This window comes from Lepidochelys kempii, chromosome 15 (assembly GCF_965140265.1).
Source record: "Lepidochelys kempii isolate rLepKem1 chromosome 15, rLepKem1.hap2, whole genome shotgun sequence".
Taxonomy (NCBI): domain Eukaryota; kingdom Metazoa; phylum Chordata; order Testudines; family Cheloniidae; genus Lepidochelys; species Lepidochelys kempii.
The window spans coordinates 3408875-3434731 of record NC_133270.1 but is presented as its reverse complement, the minus strand read 5'-3'; the positions used below and the strand labels follow the sequence as shown (position 1 = coordinate 3434731).

The window sequence follows — 25857 nt, the reverse complement described above, 5'->3', positions numbered from 1 at the left end:
TACATACATAATTTGGTTCTCTTACTATGTTTTTTAATTTGGGGTATTCTTATGTTGTGATCCGGGAGCCTGCTGAGTAGATGAACTGTAATGGTCAGAGATCACACCAGCATAGAAATATGTTGAAGATGAACCCTAACGAAATTAAGATTTTAAATTATCCTCCACATGTCCCATGTCCCACTACAATGAATCCAGGAAGGATCATTTGGAAGCTGAACACTTTGTTTCCATCCCTCACCACTGTCAAATTTTAGCAGATTAGGACAAGTCAGCACATAAGAATAACCATATGTATCAGTAACTGCTAATGGTAACAATTCACTACTTCTCCCTACTACAGGTAGCAAATTCCTACAGATAGCAGTTTCACACACATATGTGTGTGAAACTGCTATTTCTGTTGGAATTGGCTACATCAGATATCAGTTTCTAGCAAAGTAGGATCTGTCGCTGCTGCTGGTAGAATGATCCTACAGATAGCATTCACACACACCCACGCACGCACACACCCCTGCAATCTGAAGGATGTGGTACCTGTAACACTGCTGTCTGATCAAGCTAATTCCTTCAGATAGCAGTTTCTTACACCATAGGATGTGTGGAATTGCTCTGTAGGACTGTGCTACCTGCAGCAGTGACAGGTCCTACTTTGCTAGAAACTGCAATCTGATGTAGCTACTTCCTACAGATAGCAGTCTCACATGTCAAACCAATGATCAGACCAGGCAATCACTCAGTGAACCATCCCATTGTCCACTCCCAACAGCTGGCAGTCAAAGGACGGTTTAGGGACGTGCAGAGCATGGGCCTGCATCCCTGATTATCTTGGCTAATAGCCAATGTACTTATTACTGAGGGACTGATCTAATTCTTTGTTCAACCCATTCATAGTTTTGCCTTTCAAAATATAATGAACACACACCTACAACCCCAAGAATTCTAAAATCACGAGTTGTACACCCTTGAGTCAAGAAATTTTAATAAATAAATGATATTTTATTTACGTGCCTCTTTGTTCCTGAGTCTGTAGGGTGCAGTAAGGCCAGTTCCAATGCCTTGAGCCTAAACACCTGAATGAATCTTAGTCTGCCCTCTTACTGGTCCTGTTACTGCTCCCAAACTTTTCATATACCTAAGGCCATATCTACACTTTAAGTAATAATTCGAGTAATGACTCGAATTATGTCAGCATAGAGTCACTACGGTTACTATGTCACTTGTGTGCATGCCTCCTGGACTCCTTGTCTCAGCAGTCAGGGTACTCACCAGAAGCACTTGTATAGATTCAGAGTGAGGTGCACCATGCACAGATATCCCACCGTCCACCCACTGTATTTTGGGAAGCTTTGGGTTGGCAGTGTATGCTGGGTACCAAACAGGTCAGACAGGGTGCTTGTGACCAGGGGATCCACCTTCCCATAATGCGTCGTTAACCATCCACTAATTTTATATGTATCCCACTTAAATGTATACATAATGTTTACATCTTTTTTTCTAAACCCCAAACCTGCCTGGCCCTCCTCACTGTCTGCCATCTCACACAGAATCATGGCGCTTGCATGGCTCTGCACTATTGTCATGAGCGTTTGCACTCAGAGGTGCATGCTCCTTTACTATTTGCAAGATCAGCAAACATACATGTGGGGTGGGACATTATACTCTACATGCTTTATGAAAATATGCTTATGATATGGATATGACATAGCTAATATATACTTTATGCAAGATGGCTGATGTGGGGTATCATTGCAAAACTTAAGACCTATTGACTGTGTTTATCCAACCTGTATGCATGTAACATTTGTATTGGAGACTAGAAATATTGACCATGTCTCTGTATTTCAAATATGCTGTGCTGGATGAGGCCAGACAATGTTAGTGGCTTATTGAAGGAATGCACAAACACCTAAGGATTACCTAAGGAATGTGTATACATTAGAGTCCAGGGCCTTGTACCACCCAGACACATATGGAAGGAAAAGGCTATTTTCATGTTTTGTCAGCAGAGTTAAAACTGTCATATCTTTAGCTTGTACCCAGTCCATCTCCCTTTCTGTTCGCATAATAGCTAATTGTTGTTCACAACACCACAAGGCCAACAGGTACAGCCCTTCGCAGCTCTCAGGAACTGCTAATGGTAAGAATTCACTATCTCTCTGCTACAGGTAGCACATCCCTACAGATAGCATTTTCACACACACGTGTAAAACTGCAATCTGTAGGACTGGGCTACCTGCAGCAGTGGCGGGCCCTACTATGCTAACAAAGGACATCTGATGTAGCTAATTCCTACAGATAGCAGTCTTACATACCTATGGTGTGAGAAACTGCTATCTGTAGGAATTAGCTTCATCAGATTGCAGTGTTACAGGTAGCAAGATTGCAGTTTCTTATTCATACATATACGTGTGTATGGAAATGCTATCTGTAGGACCGGGCTACGGGCAGCAGCGACAGGTCCTATTTTGCTAACAAAGGACATCGATCTGATGTAGCTAATTCAAGCTGTCTCACATGTAAATCTAAATGGATAGTTTTCTTTAACAGTGTAACAAGCCTTGTGGATGGGAGAAAGTGGTTGACATGGTCTATCTTGCCTTTAGTAAGGCTTTTGATACTGTCTCCCATGACCTTCTCATAAACAAACTATGGAAATGCAACCTAGATGGAGCTAAAATGCGATGGGAAACAGTTTAACAGTAGTTATCAGTGATTCACAGGCTGAAAGGGCATAATGAGTGGGGTTCTTCAGGGATCAGTTCTGGGTAAGTTTCTATTCAAAATGCTCAAATAAATTTGTTAGTCTCTAAGGTGCCACAAGTCCTCCTTTTCTTTTTGCGGATTCAGACTAACACGGCTGCTACTCTGAAACCTGTCAAAATCTTAATCAGTGATTGAGATAATGGCAGAGAGAGTACAATTATAAAATTTGTGAATGATAACAAGCTGGGAAGGAGTACTGCAGAAAGGTATCTGGGGGTCATAGAGGACCACAAGTTGAATATGAGTGAACAGTGTAAGGCTGCTGCAAAAAAACAGAACATCACTCTGGGATGTCCGCTCTACTCTGCACTGATTAGGCCTCAGCTGGAGTATTGTGTCCAGTTCTGGGTGCCACACTTCAGGAAAGATGTGGACAAATTGGAGAGAGTCCAGAGAAGAGAAAAAAAAATTTAAGGTCTAGAAAACATGACCTGAGGGAAGTAGCATCTTTATTCAAAAGCTGTTTCTTACAATCTACACGTATAAATAACTGCTACAGATAGCACATTTCTACATGTAGCAATTTCACATACACCATAGTGCAAGAAACAGCTCCCTGTAGGCATTTGCTACATCAGGCAGCAGTTTACGACAATCGCAGTTTCTTACGATCTTTTATGTATCGGTGACTGCTACCAGTAGCACAGTCCTACGTGGAGCACTCGACTACACTACACCCTGCTCCTGGGGCTCCTGCTGCAGCAGGGCCCGCTCCGCCGGCAGCCAAGCTCCTTCCCCGCCTCTTCCCCCAGCGTGCCATGTTCCCGCCCCTCCTGCTCCCTATCGCGGATCAGCTGCAGCAGCTCGGTGCTCCGGGGAGCAGGAGGAGAAGATGCGGGGGCAGAGCCTTGGGGAAGGGGGTGGAATCAGGGCATACCCCTCCAGCGCCCTGCCGTGAGTACCCCCACGACCCCAGCCCACACCCCCTGCCCACCCTGAACCCTGCAACCCCTCACACCTCCCCAGCCCCCTGCCCTGACTCCTGCACCCACCCCACATCTCCCTAGCCCCCGCCCCCCCATGCCCTGACTCCTGCACCTCCCCACCCCTCACACCAAATGGGAGCTCCTGCACACACACCCCCACATTCCCACCTGCACCCCTCACACCAAATGGGAGCTGCCCCAGGTAAGCGCTCCACACCCCAACCTCCTGCCCCAGCCCTGAGCCCCCTCCCTCACCCTAGCTCCTGGCTAGACCCTGCACCCCAACTGTTTTTATAAGTTTTTTTATAAAATGCTCTTATCCAAAGCGCCTACAATGGTTAGCTAATGGCACAAACGATATTTGGAGAGATCATTACGTGGTGCGTCGAGACCCTCTGCAATTTTCAAATGGTCTGCGGGAAAATAAGCTGGACGACAAGAACAATCAAGGTACCTCACTTTACTGTCATTTACTTCCTGTTACTTATAGGAGGAGGATGAAGAAAAAAAGAATGAAAAACGAGGGCAGGAGGAGATAACAGCGAATGTTCTTTTTCTTGGCTGGGTCCCAAGGAGAGGCCCCAAAAATGAAGCTGAGCACAGGGCCAGGGGCCCCACTCACTCTAAATCCGCCACTGGCTGTCACGTCACCTGGGCGGGGGGTACTGTGTCAGCTGATCCCCAGTCTCCAACCTACCTGGGCAGTACAGCAGACATGGCCCTGCCCACTAGCTCCTCTCCACCCCCAGCTTAGCCCTCTCACTTTTAAAAATGATTGCTTGCTCCTCCCCCCTCAGGCTTTCCTGGCAGCCCTGTTGCCAGGAATCCAGTTTCAGACTGGGAACTCCAGTAGAAAATGGGACCTGAGTGTCCGGTTAGCAGTGCTGACTGGAAACTAACAGTCCGGTTATAGGAGTAACCACATTAGCTCCGCTCATCCCACTCCCAACACCCACCCCAGAGGGCTGGAAGAGAACCTGTCCTGCTCCTGCGGGAGAAGGGGCAGCTCAGTGCAGAGAGAGCTGAAGAGAATGGGCTAGAACTGGGTAGTTACCCGCTGTATGTGGGCCGGGGCGGGGGGGTGTCCTGTTTGCCCCAGCCCTGCTGCGCTTGCAGTTTACTCCTGGTCCCTCCCTTACTCCAGGGACGAACCCTAGCTCCCACCCCACTGTGCTTTTTCCCCCTGACCCTTTTACAATCATTCCTCCGGGGAGCCCACAAATATGTTTGGCGCTGGGCCCACAAAAAGTTAATCGAGCCCTGCTTGGGGGTGAGGTCTGCCTTGGATACTGACATCATGACCCAATCCAGTTGGAATGAGGCACACCTTGGGTTAACATCATTTTGGAAAATTCTCCCTTAATCCAGTAGTTTTCTTAAAATAGCCGTTCTTGAAAACCACATTCAACGTGGATGTGAATCCCAAAGATAAAAATGAAAGAAAAGCAAGGCCAGTTTTGAGGAGGTCTGCATAGCCTGGCCTAAGGAGTCAATGGCCAGGCTTTAATTGGTAGCCTTCTCAAAATGAAAAGGGGTCTGGATTGCAGAAGTTTTTTAACAACAAAAAAAATAAAATAAAAAAAAATGCATACATCTTTCTTATAAATAAATATGGACATAATCATCACAAAAGTCATGTATTTCCTTTGCTCACAAGAGAAGTGCGGAACTAAGTGACCCTTACAGTCTAACCAGTAAAAAAAACTTGTCTTCTTGAGTAGTTTTCCTCTTAACAGAAATTTGACTTTAAAGCTTGTCAGAATAAATTCCATTTGAAATGGAAATAATTCATGTCTATACTGATCAGTATTCTCAGATACCTTATTTCTCTTACCTATTCTAGCACCGCAACCTTTGGAGTAAAGTTTTATTTCAGAATTCCATAGTCAGAAGGGAGTAAAATACATCAAACAAGCCTTTAAGGATTAGCCACCATTTCCTATGTTACCAATAAAAAGAAAACAACATAAATCAGAATTATATTGGAAAGCTGAGAGTCATCACATAATTAGTCTCTTGTTGGTTAACAAATAATTAACTTCATGTTTAATTTCATTCTTACTGGTAACAAAAATCTTATATGTTACTTTCTTTTAATTTAACACCGATTTCCACCAAGTAAACCACAATTTTACAGAAGGTTTCACACCCATATAGGTGCCTTCCATTTCTGGAAGTTAATTTATTTATGGCTCTTCTGCCATAAGTGTTGGTGGAAGGGGTCTCACACTATGTGGCAAGGTTTGCAACATGAAAAAAACCTTCTTTTCTATTTTCACACTTTTTAATCTTTCAAAGTAGCAGGAGATGGAGACGCGATGCAAAGGCATAAATCACAAGACCAAAACCAAGACACCAAAGCATAGAATCAGGACTCAATATTCAAATATCCTGCAGTCTGAACTTGGAGCTTGACCCACGCATTACTTCATGGGTTACTATCACTTGCACAGAAGGAAAGTGCTTATTGTCCAAGAAGGCAGCCAGATTGGGATCCTTCTGAGGAACAGGGCCAGTGCAAGGATGTTTTGCGCCCTAGGCGAAACTTCCACCTTGCACCCCCCCTCCGCCCTGAGGCGCCCCCTCTGCAGCATCTCCCCGCTGCCCCGCCTCCGCCCTGAAACGCCCCCCCTCCGCAGCAGTTACCCGGCACCCCCCTTCTGCCCTGAGGCGCCCCCCCATGGCAGCTCCCCACCGCCCCCTCTCCGCCCTGAAGCGCCCCCACTGGGGCAGCTCCCCTCCGCCGTGAGGCGCCCCCCTTGCGGCAGCTCCCCGCCGCCCCCTCTCCCCCCGGGGAACCGTTCAGCAATTCCCCTCAGCCCGGGGAGCCATGCGGCAACTCCCCATCCCAACTCACTTCTGCTCCGCCTCCTCCCCGAGCACACTGCCGCTTCTCCCGCCTCCCAGGCTTGCGGCACCAATCAGCGCAAGCCAGGGAGGGAGAGAAGCAAAGCAGGGCAGTGCGCTCAGAGGAGGAGGCGGAGCAGAGGTGAGCTGGGTCGGGGAGCGGTTCCCATGTGCGCCACCCTCCCCCCATTACTTACTGCAGGCGGCCCTCCCTGCGCCCCTCTGCCCCAGCTCACTTCCGCTCCACCGCCTCCCCGGAGTGCGCTTTGAGCTGCCCCCAACCACTTGGCGCCCTAGGCGACCGCCTAGTTCACCTAGTGGTTGCACCGGCCCTGCTGAGGAGGGAATGTCCTCCAAAGGCATCAACTCTTTTTCTTTGCCTCATGAAACTTTGGATTCATATGGTAAAGGACAATTGTTCTCAAACTAACTGGCATCTGTTGGGACTCTAATCAATGCCATGGAACTAGGAAATTGTGTTCTAAACACATTTCTGCTGGACCATAGCTCACCATAGCTTTTATCTCTGTGCTGAAAACCAGCAATTAGGTGCCTGTGGTTTCTGAGTTCTTGCCAAGTCCTTGGTCTTCAGGAGGACAAATTTACATTTCTCTGGAGAAGAATCCTTTACCAACCCACCTGAAATCTCAGCTGTGCTAGTGAGGAATGAGTTCCTCAAACATGCCTAGTTTACTTCTTTAATCTGATAGCACAGGTCTAAATTAGAAACTAGATATAGGCCTGGTGAGAATCATTGGATGGTACAAGAGGCTGGTTTCTATTCAAAAAGAGTTATTTTTCTTCAGCTGTCTCACATTCAACATCGATTTCATTTTATACACATTTGCAGCATTACAAAGGGTGAATTCAACAAAAACATCAATTCTATTTCCTCCACATCTGCATAGCTAAAGGCAGTTATTGCCCAAATATTAGGATTAGCTAGGAGATATCTTCAGGAGTAACTTCCTGTGGGGGCTGGGTCACAACTGTGTTGGGAATCAAATTCATGGGCATTTTGCCTAGTTCCAAGTCCCTTACTGTGGCACTCTCTCCTTGCATTATCTGAGATAATACTGACAAATAATTGAACAACGCTGCGATGATACCCAGTTAGTTGCAGAGTTTGGGGTGTGCTGTTGTTCGCCACTGGAGATTTCAAACCACTCCCGTTTCCTTGGTAGCGTATCCCAGAACTGGGAGTATTCGCTCCTGTTGACTGAGCTGCATTTGAACTTTCCCCATGTCATCATGGAAGGGTGGAGGAAAAAAAAAAGGAAGAAATGACTATTGAAGCAACTGGTCATTTGCCTCAATGTCCCCAATAAATCTGAACTGCATTCTGCCACAGAAAAGTAATATCCAGTTGTGTGACCAAACCGCCTTCAGGAAAGAGAGAAAAACCAGGACCAGATTTACACCTTTTGTGCCCCTTGGGACAGCATCTTAAGCGGCCCCATGGGGTCCTGTGACCCCCCCTCCCCCAGCAGCCCTGTGTGGCCAGCTCTGCCTCCTAACCTGGCTCCAAGAAGGCGGCTGCCCAGATAACCCCCCCACCCGCCTGCCGGCTCTTTGCCGCCGCCAGCCCGACCAGTCAGCCGCAGCCAGCTCAGGCTGTTCTGGCACCACCGTGGCCCCTGGTGGGCGAAAGGCAGAACTGCAGCACATTTGTGCAGAAAAAATTTTTTCTCCCTCGGACAAGAATGCTGCACGTGCTGCAAATGTCACCCAAGGGGAGGCGGCACGATGTGAGACAAGCAGTGTGCGGGGCATCTCGGCAAGGAACAGGACGGATTAGGAGGCTCCCTCCCTCCTGAGCAGTGTAGCCAGTGGCAGCAGGGCAGCAAAATAGCCCAAAATACTGCAACTTGCAACTGCTAAAAACCCTGGCAACTGACAGCTAAAAATAGCCCATTTGGGCTAGAAAATCACATACTTGGCAACCTGCCCGGTGTGCGTAGTTGGAAATCCGACCCTGCTCACAGAGGTATCAGACATTTTCAGTTTCAGATGGAATGAGATTTAGAGCAGGTTACATCTGATGACTCAGAATGAGAACCACCGATTTTCCCGTTGCATTCTCCTCTGATCCACTGAAACCTGATTCACTCGGCACTGTCTCGTTACTGAGTTGTGTTATTTTACAAAAGCTTTACCATCATGATAATGGTTTCTCTAGACTAGGAAAAGTGAAGGAGATTAGGACAGGTTGAGGGGGAAAGTGCTAGCTAACCCACACTATTGTACTTGGGCCATGTCAGTACAGAAAATAGAGTTGTGGTTTTCCATCTGGATAGCTCACTCATGCTGGTTAACTACAAAAAGTGCTAATGGAGACAAGGCCCCAGTAGATTTTAACATAATGCAGCTAACTGAGGTCTTTTGTGTTTCCCTCCCCTGGGCCTGATGCACATTCCTAGTAAGATGGACTCATACTCCCATGACTCAGAACAAAGCACCTGGCAGAAAGGGTCCTTGGGGATTCGCCCCAAAAGGGGTAGCTGCAAAAAGCAGAACCGCACAACTCACCTGGGGGAGCTGAGACCACAATGACGTAAATGGCACTAACAGCCTTAAAGGCCACGTGTGGGAAGTACCAAAAATATTAAAGAAAAAATGTATGTTTTGCCAGCCCTAGACAAGGATTTTATGATGTTTATCTCCCTGGTGGATTCTCTGATGATAAATAAGGTGTGACCCCTGATGGAAGCTTTTCCCGCACTCACAGCATGCATAAGGTCTCTGTCCTGTGTGGATCCTCTGATGTCTTCTAAGGTCTGAGCAGTAAATGAAGGTTTTCCTGCACTCAAAACATTCATAGGGTCGCTCACCGGTGTGGATCCTCTGGTGTCTAATAAGGTGTGAGCGTCGAATGAAGTTTTTCCCACACTCACAGCATTTATAGGGTCTCTCTCCCGTGTGGATTCGCTCATGGTTAATAAGGTGTGAGCGACTTCTGAAGTTTTTCCCACACTCAGGGCATATGTGTTTCCTCTCTCCCATGAGGATTCTCTGCTGGGCTGTGGTTTCCTGGAGGTCCTTGTGATTTTCCTCACAATTGATGGATTTGCCCATTTTCTCTTCTGGCTGCCTCTCCTCATGTCTCCTGGACACGTCCCCTTTCGTTCTTTGTGATACTTCCCAGCACGGTTCCACAGGCTCAGCATCTTCCTGCTGTGGATTCTGCTCCCCGTTCTCACTCACCATCCCACCAGCTCCTGAGACACAGAGAGAAACTTCAGAAGCACGAATGAAAATCGGGAGAGGAAACCAAGGGTAAGTGCTGGAGAGATGGGAGAAAATATCAGAACATGAACTCCCCCAAACTCTTCCTCAGAGGGCAGAGAGGAGGGAATCAACTCTGTCTCCACATCCCATCCCAATGCTCAGGATGAAGGGAGGTTAGGAAGGGAGCTATTGCCAGGAGTCGCTCAGGATGGGAAAGAAGCCATGAGCGATATCTGCCCTGAGGACATGACACCTGCTGGGGGACAATCCGGAGCTCAAACTGCTCTCGTGGACTTGGTAGGGAATCCCAGCGGTTTTCTTCACGCACAGACAGAATCTGAGTTGTTGGACTAATGACTCCTCACCTGGGAAGGTTCCTCTCAGGATCTCGCTTTCCTCAGAGCCCTGGAGATCTGAGACCCACAGCTCTTCCCCTTGTTCCAGCTGGGCCATAACCTCAGGTTTGGAAACTGGTATCCCTGCTCAGAGGAAAGAATCAAATGAGATCAAGTGACTTCATGGGACATTTGTCACAAAGAGCCTGGCCTTTTTTTAACCATTGATCATTTTAAAGCACCAAAATTCTGTGGCTAGCTCTCCAGGTGCTCTAAGGTGCCAGACACACTGCCTATAAGGGGAATAACCGCTGTCCTGGCACACACATGACCAGAGATTCCTGCTCAAAGGGGCTCCTAAAACCCAGGGAAAGTAACTCCCCATCACAGAAAGCCATGGGGACATCACCTTGGAACTGCTTCCTACCGATAGAGACCCAAGGATAATGAGGGAGGCAGGGAAATGGGCTGCTGGGGCTCAGCACAGTAAGGAATAGGAAGGAGAGGGGACAGCACTGCGTGTGGGATGTCAGGGATGTTGGATACCAAGAAGGCACATGCTGAGGAGTTAGGGAATATAGTGAGTCAGGTGTAATGCGGGGGGGATATGAAAATCCACCAGTGTACGGAGAAAATTACAGAATGATGGAACCACAGAAATGTTGGGCTGGAAAATCATTTAATCCAGCCCATGCACTGAGGCAGGACCAAGTACACCCTGACAATGCCTGATAGGTATTTGTCTAAGCTGTTCTTAAAACCTTCCAATGATGGGGATTCCACAACCTCCTTTGGAAGTATATTTCAGAGCTTAACTACCCTTGCACTTACAAGTTTTTCCCTAATATCTAACCTAAATCGCCCTTGCTGCAGTTTAAGGGCATGGCTACACTTGCAGATGTAGAGCGCTGGGAGTTAAACCAGGCTTCAGAGACCGCAGCAGGGAAAACGCTGCCGTGTGTTTACACTGTCAGCTGCAAGCACACTCTGGCGTGGCCACATGAGCAGCCCTGGCAATGCCACAAAGAGCAGTGCATTGTGGCAGCTATCCCAGTGTGCAATCGGCTGCGCTTTTCAAATGGCGGGTGGGGAGGGGGAGTGTGACGGGGAGTGTGTTTTGGGGGGCTGAGAGCATGTCAGCTTGCTGTCTGGTAAGTTCAGACAGCAGCAGACCACTCCCCCCCCCCCACCCCACTCACAACAGCAGCATTCCACACTAATGGCTTGCTTTGTCCCGGAGCAGATAAGCATGCTAGCTGTCCGAAACAGAGCTTTCAAAACAATGAGCAGAGTGGCCTCTTGACTTCAGGGGATTATGGGATGTTTCCGGAGGACAGTCACAGCGCAGTAATGCAACACCTCATTCACACTAATGCCCGGGCCTTTCAGCCGGGACGCAGCAAGCTTTATGCTTCTCGTGGAGGTGGATTACCAGGATCACTCCAGCTGCAGAGTCCAGGCGCTCTATGTGCCTTGCCAATGTGGACACATCGGGAGTTAGGGCGCCCGGGGCTGCTTTAATGCGCTCTAACTTGCAAATGTAGCCAAGCCCTAAGATTGAGTTTGATCTTTCAACCAGTTTTGTGTGCTCACTTTATAATAATTTAATCTAGACCCTATTTCCCTATGAGAACGGCAGGTGGGACTGTTTCAAAGGAGGTACTAAAATGAAGATATAGCAAATCCACTGCTTCCCTGAAATACTATAGGCCAATCTCCCTGTCAAAGTAGGAAATCAGATTGGTTTGGCTTGATTTGTTCTTGACAAATCCATGCTGACTATTCTTATAAAGCTTTTATCCTCCAGGTGCTTACAAAGAGAATGTTTAACAATATGGTCCAGTCTCTTTCCAGGTATCGAAGAAGCAGGATTAGCTGCAAAAAGCAGAACCGCACAACTCACCTGGGGGAGCTGAGATCACAATGACGTAAATGGCACTAACAGCCTTAAGGGCCACATGTGGGAATCATCATTAATATTAGAGAAAAAATATGTTTTGCCAGCCCTAGTCAAGGATTTTATTGTGTTTATCTCCCTGGTGGATTCTCTGATGATAAATAAGGTGTGACCCCTGATGGAAGCTTTTCCCAACTCACAGCATTCATAGGGTCTCTGTCCTGTATGGATCCTCTGATGTCTCCTCAGGTCTGAGCAGTAAATGAAGTTTTTCCCGCACTCACAACATTCATACGGGCTTTCGCATGTGTGGGTTTTCTGGTGTCTAATAAGGTCCGAGCGCCGAGTGAAGTTTTTCCCACACTCACAGCATTCATAGGGTCTCTCTCCCGTGTGGATTCGCTCATGGTGAATGAGGTGTGAGCGTCTACTGAAGTTTCTCCCGCACTCAGGGCAAATGTGTTTCCTCTCTCCCATGAGGATTCTCTGCTGGGCTGTGGTTTCCTGGAGGTCCTTGTGATTTTCCTCACAATTGATGGATTTGTCCATTTTCTCTCCTGGCTGGTTTCCCTGCTGCCTCTTCTTGTGACTCCTGGACACATCCCCTTTCGTTCTTTGTGATACTTCCCAGCGCAGTTCCACAGGCTCAGCATCTTCCTGCTGTGGATTCTGCTCCCCGTTCTCACTCACCATCCCACCAGCTCCTGACACACAGAGAGAAACTTGATGTCTCAGGACTTTTCTGCAGCCACATTAGGACAGCAGCAGCCATGAGCTAAGCAGCAGGAAGTCACAGCCTCACATTCCCTCTAAATTGTATCAAAACAATGTAATATTGGGCTGTTGAGGAGGCTCCTGTCCTAACAGTGCCCACCATCACCAGATAGAGAAACAGATCGTAAGAAATGTAAAGAAAATGTTGACAGCATTCTGTCTAGCAAGGAATCACCTAACAGATGTGGTTGTGAAATCTATACTTTATTGTTTTGCCTTCATTGTCCCTGCTTCTCTATTGTTCATCTGTCTGGTCTCTGCCTGGTTCTTTGATCATTTCTGCCTGTTGCATCACTAACTTTGCAAGATTTAAATCAGCTCAGGTGGTGGGCTCTGATTGGGTAAAGAGTGGTTTCGTAATGGGCTAGGACGGGTGAAAAATGCTGGTTTGCAGGACTTTACTTTACAATGATTGGTGACAGTAGAGCTAAGCAGGACTCAAGTTTCACTATAATAACTGGGGTCCAACAGGAATTTCTTGGGAACCAACTCCAGGGCACAGCCTAAGATCAGAGCTGCCAAACCTCAACACCCTGCCAACTATATCGTGCAGAAGCTGAAGGAGCCCCAGACAACCTGATCCTGGCTGACCACCAAGACAAAGTTCATCTGATTATGGGGAGTAGTGAGCACTGTATGCTTGGTGTGTGTGTTCTGCTTGGGTAACTGTTAATAAAAAGAAGTTAAGGATATTACTGTGTAAGGCTCTTTCACTAGTAAAAGACCCTGCAAACCTGCAGAAGATTATGCCCTGAGCCCTAGGAACAGCGTAAGGCTGGCCCTGAGCCCTAGAAACTGCGTAAGGGTGAGGATACTTAAATTAACAAGCTTATGCCCTGGGCCCAGGGAATGGTAAAGGTGGAATACCCAAGAGTGTGCAAGTAACAGAACCTGAACTAAAAGGGGAGAGGAAACCAGAGTAAGTGCTGGAGAGATGGGGGAAATATCAGGAAATGAATTCCCCCAAGCTCTTCCCCATTAGGGAGAGAGGAGGGGGTCAATTCTGTCTCCCATCCCATCGCTCAAGATGAAGGGAGGTTAGGAAGGGAGCTATTGCCACGAGTCGCTCAGGATGGATCGGAAGCCATGAGCGATATCTGCCCTGAGGACATGACACCTGCTGGGGGACAATCTGGAACTCAGAGAGCTCTCCAGGGCTTCGTAGGGAATCCCAGCGGTTTTCTTCACGCAGAGACAGTATCTGAGTTGCTCTGATGACTCCTCACCAGCACAGGTTCCTCTCAGGATCTCGCTTTCCTCAGAGCCCTGGAGATCTGAGACCCACAGCTTTTCCCCTTGTTCCAGCTGGGACGTCACTTCAGGTTTGGAAACTGGTAACCCTGCTCAGAGGAAAGAATCAAATAAGATCAGGTGAATTCATGGGACATGTGTCACAAAGAGCCTGGCCTTTTTTTTTAACCATTGCTCGTTTTAAAGCACCAAAATTCTGTGGCTAGCTCTCCAGGTGCTCTAAGGTGCCAGACACTCTGCCTATAAGGGGAATAACCGCTGTCCTGGCACACACATGACCAGAGATTCCTGTTCAAAGGGGCTCCTAAAACCCAGGGAAAGTAACTCCCCATCACGGAAAGCCATGGGGACATCACCTTGGAACTGCTTCCTACCATAGAGACCCAAGGATAATGAGAGAGTCAGGGAAACGGGCTGCTGGGGCTCAGCACAGTAAGGAATAGGAAGGAGAGGGGATATCACTGCGTGTGGGATGTCAGGGGTGTTGGATATTAGGAAAGCACATGCTGAGGAGTTAGGGAATATAGCGAGTCAGGTGAAATGGAAAGGAGTACAAAAATCCCCCAGTGTTATGGAGAAGGTTATAGAGTGACAGAACCACAGAAATGTAGGAATGGAACATTTAATCCAGCCCATGCACTGAGGTAGGACCAAATAAACCTAGACCCCATCCCTGATAGGTATTTGTCTAAGCTGTTCTGAAAAACTTCCAATGATGGGAATTCCACAGCCTCCCTTGGAATCCTATTCCAGGACTTAACTACCCTTGAGTTACAAGTTTTTCCCGAATATCTAACCTAAATCGCCCTTGCTGCAGATTGAGTACAATCTTTCAACCAGTTTTGTGCCCACTTTGTAATAATTTCATCTAGACTCCATTTCCCTAGTTTCCCTCTGAGAACAGCATGTGGGACTGTATCAAAGGACATACTAACATGAAGATATCGCAAAGCTGCAGGTTCTCTGTAATACCGTTAGCCAGGGGTAGTTAATTATTTTTTGTCAAGGTCCAAATATCTTGGTCAAGGGATAGTCAAGGTCCAGACTTGAAAGAAAACAATAAAAAAAAAAAAAAAGAGAAGTAGGGCTGTCGATTAGTATCAGTTAACTCACACGATTAACTAAAAAAAAAAAAAATTAATCATGATTAAAAAAATTAATCATGAATAATTGCATTTTTAATCACACTGTTAAACAACAGAATACCAATTGAAATTTATTAAATATTTTTGGATATTTTTCTAATTTTTAAATATACTGATTTGAATTACAACACAGAATACAAAGTGTACACTGCTCACTTTATATTTTATTATAAATATCTGCACTGTAAAAATGATAAATAAAAGATATAGTATTTTTCAGTTCACCTCATACAAGTACTGTAGTGCAATCTCTTTATCATGAAAGTGCAACTTACAAATGTAGGGTTTTTGGGTCTCACAACTGCATTCAAAAACCAAACAATGTAAAATTTTAGAGTTTACACATCCATTCAGTCCTACTTCTTGTTCAGCCAATCACGAAGATAAAGTTTATTTACATTTATGGGAGATCATGCTGCCCACTTCTTATTTACAATGTCATCAGAAAGTGAGAACAGGTGTTCACATGGCACTTTTGTAGCTGGCACTGCAAGGTATTTACGTGCCTGATATGCTAAACATTCATATGCCCCTTCATGCTTCGGCCAGCATTCCAGAGGACATGCTTCCATGCTGATGATGCTCGTTAAAAAAACATGTTAATTAAATTTGTGACTGAACTCCTTGGGGGGAGAATTTTATGTCTCCTGCTCTGTGTTTTACCCACACTCTGCCATATATTTCATGTTCTAGCAGTCTCGGATGATGACTCAGCACGTTTGTTTTAAGAACACTTTCACTACAGATTTGACAAAATGCAAAGAAGATAACAATGTGAGGTTTCGAAAAATAGCGACTGCACTCCACTGAAGATTTAAGAATCTGAGGTGCCTTCCAAAATTTGAGAGGGACGAGGTGTGGAGCATGCTTTCGGAAGTCTTAAAAGAGCAACACTCCAATGAGGAAACTACAGAATCTGAACCACCAAAAAAGAAAATCAACATTCTGCTGGTGGCATCTGGCTCACATGATGAAAATGAACATGTGTCACTCTGCACTGCTTTGGATCATTATCGACCATCATCAGCATGGACGCATGTCCTCTGGAATGGTGGTCGAAGAATGAAGGGACATATGAATCTTTAGTGCATCTGGCACGTAAATACCTTGTGACTCCAGCTACAACAGTGCCATGCTAATGCCTGTTCTCACTTGCAGGTGACATTGTAAATAAGAAGTGGGCAGCATTATCTCCTGTAAATGTAAACAAACTTGTTTCTCTTAGCGATTGGTTGAACAAGAAGTAAGACTGAATGGACTTGTACGCTCTAAAGTTTTATATTGTTTTATTTTTGAGTTCAGGGTTTTTTTTGTACATAATTCTACATTTGTAAGTTAAACTTTCATTGTAAAGTGATTGCAGTACAATACTTCATTACAGTGCAAATATTTGTAATCAAGAATATAAAGTAAGCACTGTACACTTTGTATTCTGTCTTGTAATTGAAATCAATATTTGAAAATATAGAAATCACCCAAAAACATTTAAATAAATGGTATTCTATTATTGTTTTACAGCATGATCAATCCCAATTAATTTTTTTGATCGCGTGATTAATCCCAAATAATTTTTTTAATCGCTTGACAGCCCTAGTAATAATAAAAAGATTTCAGGGTCCATTAAAAAGTGTCTGGTGGTCCAGATTTGGCCCACGGTCCACCTATTGATTACCCCTGTCATAGGCCAATCTCTCTGTCAAAGTAGGAAATGAGGTTGGTTTGGCATGATTTGTTCTGGACAAATCCATACTGACAATTCCTTATAACACTATTATCCTCCTGGTGCTTACAAACTGATTGTTTAAAAACATGTTCCAGTATCTTTACAGGTATCGAAGTTAGGCTGACTGGTCTATAACTCCCCAGGTCTCCTTACTACCTTTCTTTAAAATGGGGAACAATGTTTGCCCTTCAGCAGTCCTCTGGGACCTCTCCAGGAGTTCTCAACGATACTTGCTAATGGTGCTGAGATTGCCTCAGCTAGTTCCTTAAGTACCTAGGATGAGGTTGAGGAATTAGATATGATTATAACTCAGTAGCAGACTAATTCCTCTGGAAAAGAGAATAAGACCATGGGATCTCAGCAGGGACCGACTCAGAGATCCAAGGAGTCTACAGAGAAAAGAGAGTGTGGCTACTACAGATAGGGAGGGGGGGAGCAGGACCCTCCAAGTCCCCAGAAGTTTCATTACCAACCTATGATGTCACCAAGCAAATGCATATTTATGTCAGGGAATAGGTCACCTTGTGAGGACTGAGGAACAGAGGCTGTGGTCACAGTTTGTAGGGAAGACAGTGGGAGGGAGGGAGGCCCTGAACAGTGGAGAGAAGAATGAGAATCATCATATTTGAAAATATGTGAACTGAAAATGGACTCTGATCAGAACGGAGTGCACGCTCTCCAACGGGGACAGGGCACGGATCCTCTCACAACAGGCTCTAGATCCCCAAACCACCCCTCCCTCCCACCCACTAACCGCACCCTCCTCACTTAACTTGGTGTCCCTTAAGCCATTCATAAATGCAACTGACCCATCACTCTTTAGGGGTGAAAAAATCCATGCCCCTGAATGACACAATTAAGCCGACCTAACCCCCAGTGCAGACCATGCTAGGTCAATGGGAGAATTCTTCCAGCAACCCCTAGCTAGTACCACTTGGGGAGGTGGATTGACTACGGTAATGGGAGAATCCCTCCCATCCCTCTAGTTCATGGCTACACTGAAGTGCTACTACAGTAGCATTCAAAGAGTAGACAAGCCCTTAGTCCTATTTCTCCAAGCCCGCCGTGGTGGAGCTGGAGTGGCTCCGTAATAACAATGTGCTGTGTGTTGTCCTGGATACTGGGATATTTACTGCATGAACACTTTGGTTTACTTCAATAGGGGGCTGGCAGGAAAAGAAGCAGAGAGGAAAGATGACTGGCTCAAGAGAAGTCACACTTTGGTAAACCCTTAAGGACTGTTAAGAGACAATGTCTGAACGATTAGCTTTGAGTATTCTACCTCCTAGCTGCAGCAAATGTACAGACCTGGCTGAGACGAATAGGACCAGAAGATCAAACGGACTGGGGCAGTTAAAAAAGGGACTCCATCTTGGGAGGGGCACAGCTGTTCTGGTGACTGTTTGGGGGAAGAGAGAGACAAGACGACCCTGCTGGGGTGTCTGAAGAACTTAGACCTGCCTCGCTAACCATCGGACACACAGGCATGAAGACTGTTATTTTAAAATAATTTTCCCCTCCGCAAAATAAAACAGCCTTCTGCACACCAAAGGAGAGTTTGTCTCTTTACACCACTGATACCAGGCTCCCAATGGTGTCTGCACTCAGCCTGACCTGGGGGGTAAGCACAGTTGGTACACAGGGTATGGTAACCCAGAGCCCGGTCAAGGAGAGGGAGAATTGCAGAAATCCACTTTGGGAGCTGGAAAGGCAGGAGGCTGATACCTTGTATACGTGTGCGTGGGAGGGCTCAGACATACTGGGAAGGGGACAGAGATATAGCTAGTCCTGTCACTCACTCGGACACCCACTCCCCGTCCTCCCACTCCCCTCAGGCCTCCCTGCTGTGTGGTACTGCAGGGTCACCAGCAGCCCATCAAATTATCCCCTCCACTGCTCCCCCTTCTCCTAAGAATAGCAACCTCACACGGTCTTCTATCAGTGGATGGGCCCAGTCGATTCCCACACAGTCCATGTCTTTGGGAAGCAATTACAGCTGACCACCAGTTCTGACACTATTATGGTTTCTGTGTAAAAGATGACTAATATAACTGCTCTAAAATCCACAGACTATGGTACTTGGGCCATGTTGGTACAGAAAACAGAGTTGTGATTTTACATCTGGATAGCTCACTCGAGCTGGCTAACTGCAAAAAATGCTAATGGAGACAAGGCCCAGGTAGATTTTTACACAATGCAGCTGACTGAGGTCATTCGTGTTCCCCCAACCCGGGGCTGATCCACTTTTCTAGTAAGAGGGACTCATACTCCTACGACTCATAGAACAACGCAGCTGACAAAAAGGGTCTTTGGGGATTCACCCCAAAAGGGGTAGCTGCAAAAAGCAGAACTGCACAACTCACCTGGGGGAGCTGAGACCACAATGACGTAAATGTAACTAAACAGCCTTAAAGGCCACGTGTGGGAAGTACCAAAAAAATATTAAAGAAAAAAAATGTATGTTTTGCCAGCCCTAGACAAGGATTTTATGGTGTTCATCTCCCTGGTGCATTCTCTGATGATAAATAAGGTGTGACCCCTGATGGAAGCTTTTCCCACACTCACAGCATTCATAGGGTCTCTGTTTACTGTGGATCCTCTGATGTCTCCTCAGGTCTGAGCAGTAAATGAAGCTTTTCCCGCACTCACAACATTCATAGGGGCTCTCGTCTGTGTGGGTTTTCTGGTGTCTAATAAGGTCCGAGCGCCGAGTGAAGTTTTTCCCACACTCACAGCATTCATAGGGTCTCTCTCCCGTGTGGATTCGCTCATGGTGAATGAGGTGTGAGCGTCTACTGAAGTTTCTCCCACACTCAGGGCATATGTATTTCCTCACTCCCATGAGGATTCTCTGCTGGGCTGTGGTTTCCTGGAGGTCCTTGTGATTTTCCTCACAATTGATGGATTTGCCCATTTTCTCTCCTGGCTGGTTTCCCTGCTGCCTCTTCTCGTGACTCCTGGACACATCCCCTTTCGTTCTTTGTGATACTTCCCAGTGCAGTTCCACAGGCTCAGCATCTTCCTGCTGTGGATTCTGCTCCCCGTTCTCACTCACCATCCCACCAGCTCCTGAGACACAGAGAGAAACCTCAGAAGCACGAATGAAAATCGGGAGAGGAAACCAAGGGTAAGTGCTGGAGAGATGGGAGAAAATATCAGAACATGAACTCCCCCAAACTCTTCCTCAGAGGGCAGAGAGGAGGGAATCAGCTCTGTCTCCACATCCCATCCCAATGCTCAGGATGAAGGGAGGTTAGGAAGGGAGCTATTGCCAGGAGTCGCTCAGGATGGGAAAGAAGCCATGAGCGATATCTGCCCTGAGGACATGACACCTGCTGGGGGACAATCCAGAGCTCAAACTGCTCTCGTGGACTTGGTAGGGAATCCCAGCGGTTTTCTTCAGGCACAGACAGAATCTGAGTTGTTGGACTAATGACTCCTCACCTGGGAAGGTTCCTCTCAGGATCTCGCTTTCCTCAGAGCCCTGGAGATCTGAGACCCACAGCTCTTCTCCTTGTTCCAGCTGGGACATCACCTCAGATTTGGAAACTGGTAACCCTGCTCAGATGAAGGAAAACAAGTGAGATCAGGTGACTTCATAGCTCATGTGTCACAAAGAGCTTGGCCTTTTTTAACCACTGCTTGTTTTAAAGCACCAAAATTCTGGAGCTAGCTCTCTGTGTAAGATGCCAGACACTTTGCCGAATTGGGGAGTAACTTTCCACCACTCTGCTGACACACATGGCCAGACACTCCTGCTCAAAGGGACTCCTAAAACCCAGGGAAAGTAACTCCACATCACCGAAAGCCATGGGGAAATCACCTTGGAACTGCTTCCTACCATAGAGACCCAAGGAAAATGAGAGTGTCAGGGAAACGGGCTGCTGGGGCTCAGCACAGTAAGGAATAGGAAGGAGACGGGAATATCACTGTGTGTGGGATGTCAGGGGTGTGGGATATCACGAAAGCACATACTGAGGAGTTAGGGACTATAGCAGGTCAGGTGTAATGGAAAGGAGTACGAAAATCCCCCAGTGTATGGAGAAAGTTACAGAATGATAGAACCACAGAAATGTAAGACAGGAAGATCATTTAATCCAGCCCATGCACTAAGTCAGGACCAAGTACACCTTGACAATCCCTGACAGGTATTTGTCTAAACTGTTCTTAAAAACTTCCAATGATGGGGATTCCACAACCTCCTTTTGAAGTATATTCCAGAGCTCAACTACCTTTGCACTTACAAATTTTTCCCTAATATCTAACCTAAATCGCCCTTGCTGCAGATTGTGTATGATCTTTCAACCAGCTTTGTGCACTCACTTTATAATAATTTAATCTAGACCCCATTTCCCTATGAGAACAGCACGTGGGACTGTGTCAAAGGATGTACTAAAATGAAGATATAGCAAATCTGCTGCTTCTCTGTATTATCCTAGGCCAATATCTCTGTCAAAGTAGGAAATCAGGTTCGTTTGGCATGATTTGTTCTGGATAAATCCATATGGAGTATTCTTTATAACTCTATTATCCTCCAGGTGTCTACAAACCGATTGTTTAATAACAGGTTCCGGTATCTTTCCAGGTATAGAAGTTGGGTTCACTGGTCTATAACTCCCCAGGTCTCCTTAGTACCTATCTTTAAAATGGGGAACAATGTTTGCCCTTCAGCAGTCCTCCAGGAGTTCTCAACGATACTTGCTAATGGTGCTGAGATTGCCTCAGCTAGTTCCTTAAGTACCTAGGATGAGATTGGGGAATTAGATATGATTGTAACTCAGTAGCAACAGACTAATTCCTCTGGAAAAGTAAGAATAAGACCATGAGATCTCAGCAGGGACCGACTCAGAGATCCAAGGAGCCTGGAGGGAAGAGAGACTGTGGCTACTACAGATAGGGAGGGGGGAGCAGGACCCTCCAAGTCCCCAGAAGTTTCATTACCAACCTATGATGTCACCAAGCAAATGCACATTTATGCCAGGGAAGGGATCACCTCATGAGGACTGAGGAACAGAGGCTGTGGTCACAGTTTGTAGGGAAGACGGTGGGAGGGAGGGAGGCCCTGAACAGTGGAGAGAAGAATGAGAATCATCATATTTGAAAATATGTGAACTGAAAATGGACTCTGGTCAGAATTCTGACTCTGGTCAGAATGGAGTGCATGGTCTCCACCAACGGGGACAGGGCAGGGATTCTCTCACAACAGGCTCTAGATCCCCAAACCACACTTCCCTCCCACCCACTAACCACACCATCCCCACTTAACCTGGTGTCCCTTAGGCCATTCACAAATTCAGCCGACCCATTGCTCTTTAGGGGTGAAAAAATCCACGTCCCTAAGTGACACAATTAAGCTGACTTCACCCCCAGTTCAGACAGCGCTAGGTCAATGGGAGAATTCTTCCAGAAACCCCTAGTTAGCACGACTTGGGGAGGTGGATTGACTACGGTAATGGGAGAATCCCTCCCATCCCTCTAGTTCATGACTACACTGACGTGTGGTGGAGCTGGAGTGACTCCGTAATAACATGATGTCTGTTGTCCTGGATACTGGGATATTTACTGCATGAACACTTTGGTTTACTTCAATAGGGGGCTGGCAGGAAAAGAAGCAGAAAGGGAAGCAGCCTGGCTCAAGAGGAGTCACACCTTGGTAAACCCTTAAGGACTGTTAAGAGACAATGTCTGAATGATTAGCTTTGAGTATTCTACCTCCTAGCTCCAGCGATTGTACAGACTTGGCTTAGACGAACAGGACCAGAAGATCAAACTGACTGGAGCAGTTTAAAAAGGGACTCCCTTGGGGGGGAGGGGGGACACACAGGTGTTCTGGTGACAGTTTGGGGGAAGAGAGAGACAAGACGATCCCACTGGGGTATCTGAAGAACTTAGACCTGCCTCGCTGACCATCGTACGCACAGGCATGAAGACTGTTATTTTAAAATGCTTTTTACCCACCGCAAAATAAAACAGCCTTCTGAACACCATGTTTGTCTCTTTACACCACTGATCCCAGGCTCCCAATGGTGTCTGCACTCAGCCTGCCCTGTGGGGTTAGCACAGCTGGTACGCAGGGTATGCTGACCCAGGGCCTGGTCAAGGAGAGGGAGAACTGCAGAAACCATAGGCGTAATTTGACTTCTATATTTGGGGGAAGGCTCTATTCAAGCCAACAGGGCCGTGCGGGGGAGGGGGGGGAGAGGGGGGTCAATTCTGTGCCTGCCACAGGGGCGCCATTTCAGATTGCGGGGGTAGAGTGGGAAAGGTGTAATTTTAACCGTGATTCCAGAGGCTACTTAGGCAACTGAAAACTCTGGTATTTTTGCAGATAATAACTTAGAAATCTCTGATAGGAGCACTGGATCCAATTCCTATATCTAGAAAGAAAATTAAATAAATATTAGACCCACTCAGCTCTAATACTAACATGTTCTGACATCTTGTGGCAAGTCAGTTATGGGACACTGTTGGCTTTAAAATTGTAATGTATATTCTTACTCAGATACGCTTACTGAAGTCTGAAGGGACCATCATGATCATCTAGTCTGAACCCCTGCACTTACAGGCCACAGAACCTCACTCACCCACTCCTGTAATAGACCCCTCACCTCTGGCTGAGTTACTGAAGTCTTCAATTTGTGGTTTAAAGACAGCAAGTTAAAAATAATTAATAATTTAAACTAGTTTAAACCTGCACGTGACCAACACCCCATGCTGCAGAGGAAGCAAAATCCCCCCCACGGTCTCTGCCAATCTGTCCCGGGAGAAAATTCCTTCCCAACCACTAATATGGTGATCAGTTAGACCCTGAGCATGTGGGCAAGATACACCAGGAAGATACCTGGGAGAGAATTCTCTGTAGTAACTGTCTCCAGCCATTGGGGATTTTTATTACAGGCAGTTGCCAATGGGCCACACGCCATTGTAGGCAGTCCTGTCATACCATCCCCTCCATAAACTTATCAAGCTCATTCTTGAAGCCAGTTTGTTTTTTATGTCCCCACTGCTCCCCTTGGGAGGCTGCTCCAGAACTGCACTCCTCTGATGGTTAGAAACGTTCACTTAATTTCAAGCCTAAACTTGCTGATGGACAGTTTATATCCATTTGTTCTGGGGTCCACATTGGTGCTTCACTTAAATAACTTCTCTCCTTCCCCGGTATTTATCCCTCTCTGATGTATTTATACAGAGTAATCATATCTCCCCTCAGCCTTCTATTGGTTAGACTAAACAAGCAAAGCTCTTTGAGTCTCCTCTCATAAGGTAGGTTTTCCATTTCTCAGATCATCCTAGTAGCCCTTCTCTGCACCTGTTCCCATTTGATTTCATCTTTCTTAAATATGAGAGATCAAAATTGCACAGTACTCCAGATAAGATCTCACCAGTGCCTTTTATAATGGTAGTAACACTTCCCTCCTCTACTGGAAATACCTCGCCTGATAGATCCTAGGACTGCATTAGCCTTTTTCACAGCCACATCACATTGATGGCTCATAGTCATCCTGTGATTAACCAATACACCCAGCTTTTTCTCCTCCACTGTCACTTCCAATTGATAAGTCCCCACCTTATTGCAAAAATTCTTGTTGTTAGTCCCTAAATACTTGACCTTGCACTTTTCCATATTAAATATCATCGCATTTCTATTACTCCAGTTTACAAGGTCATCCAGATCTTCTTGTATGATATTCCAGTTCTCCATATTGGCAATACCTCCCAAATTTTGTGTCATCTGCGAATTTTATTAGCACACTCCCACTTTTTGTGCCAAGGTAGAAATAAAAATGTTAAATAATAGTGGTGCCAAGACCGATCTCTGAGGAACTCCACTAGTAACCTCCCTCCAGCCTGACAGTTCACCTTTTAGTATGACATGTTGTAGTCTTCCCTTTAACCAGTTCCTTATCCACCTTTCGGTTCTCATATTAATTCCCACCTTCTCCAATTTAACTAATCATAGAATATCAGGGTTGGAAGGGACCTCAGGAGGTCATCTAGTCCAACCCCCTGCTCAAAGCAGGACCGATCCCCGACTAAATCATCCCAGCCAGGGCTTTGTCAAGCCTGACCTTAAAAATATCTAAGGAAGGAAATTCCACCACCTCCCTAGGTAACGCATTCCAGTGTTTCACCACCCTGCTAGTGAAAAAGTTTTTCCTAATATCCAACCTAAACCTCCCCCACTGCAACTTGAGACCATTACTCCTTGTTCTGTCATCAGCTACCACTGAGAACAGTCTAGAGCCATCCTCTTTGGAACCCCCTTTCAGGTAGTTGAAAGCAGCTATCAAATCCCACCTCATTCTTCTCTTCCGCAGACTAAACAATCCCAGTTCCCGCAGCCTCTCCTCATAAATCATGTGATCCAGTCCCCTAATCATTTTTGTTGCCCTCCACTGGACTCTTTCCAATTTTTCCACATCCTTCTTGAAGTGTGGGGCCCAAAACTGGACACAGTACTCCAGATGAGGCCTCACCAACGTCAAATAGAGGGGAACGATCACGTCCCTCGATCTGCTGGCAATGCCCCTACGTATACATCCCAAAATGCCATTGGCCTTCTTGGCAACAAGGGCACACTGTTGACTCATATCCAGCTTCTCGTCCACTGTAACCCCTAGGTCCTTTTCTGCAGAACTGCTGCCAAGCCATTCGGTCCCTAGTCCGTAGCGGTGCATGGGATTCTTCCGTCCTAAGTGCAGGACTCTGCACTTGTCCTTGTTGAACCTCATCAGAAGGTGAATATATGAATAATTTCTCATATCAAATGCCTTACAGACATCCAGGCAGATTAGATCTACTGCATCTTCATAAATGATCTGGAGGATGGTGTGGATTGCACTCTCAGCAAATTTGCGGATGATACTAAACTGGGAGGAGTGGTAGATACGCTGGAGGGGAGGGATAGGATACAGAAAGACCTAGACAAATTGGAGGATTGGGCCAAAAGAAATCTGATGAGGTT

At 46.4% G+C, this 25857-nt stretch overlaps 1 protein-coding gene across 6 annotated transcripts in view; it reads right to left on the bottom strand.

The window, feature by feature from the left end:
* Positions 1 to 7350: 7350 nt before the first annotated feature.
* The window catches only part of LOC140898799 (uncharacterized), a 35747-nt gene continuing 17240 nt past the window's right edge, over positions 7351 to 25857 (bottom strand). For all 6 annotated transcript variants that reach the window (XM_073313229.1, XM_073313230.1, XM_073313231.1 and 3 more), the window contains 6 exons: positions 20337 to 20450; positions 19458 to 19961; positions 14000 to 14113; positions 12200 to 12703; positions 10133 to 10246; positions 7351 to 9757 (listed from right to left, as the gene is read on the bottom strand). In XM_073313229.1, coding sequence (XP_073169330.1) covers positions 9174 to 9757; positions 10133 to 10246; positions 12200 to 12703; positions 14000 to 14113; positions 19458 to 19961; positions 20337 to 20450 — 1934 coding nt within the window. In that variant the 3' untranslated portion in view covers positions 7351 to 9173. The remainder of the gene's footprint in view (positions 9758 to 10132; positions 10247 to 12199; positions 12704 to 13999; positions 14114 to 19457; positions 19962 to 20336; positions 20451 to 25857) is intronic.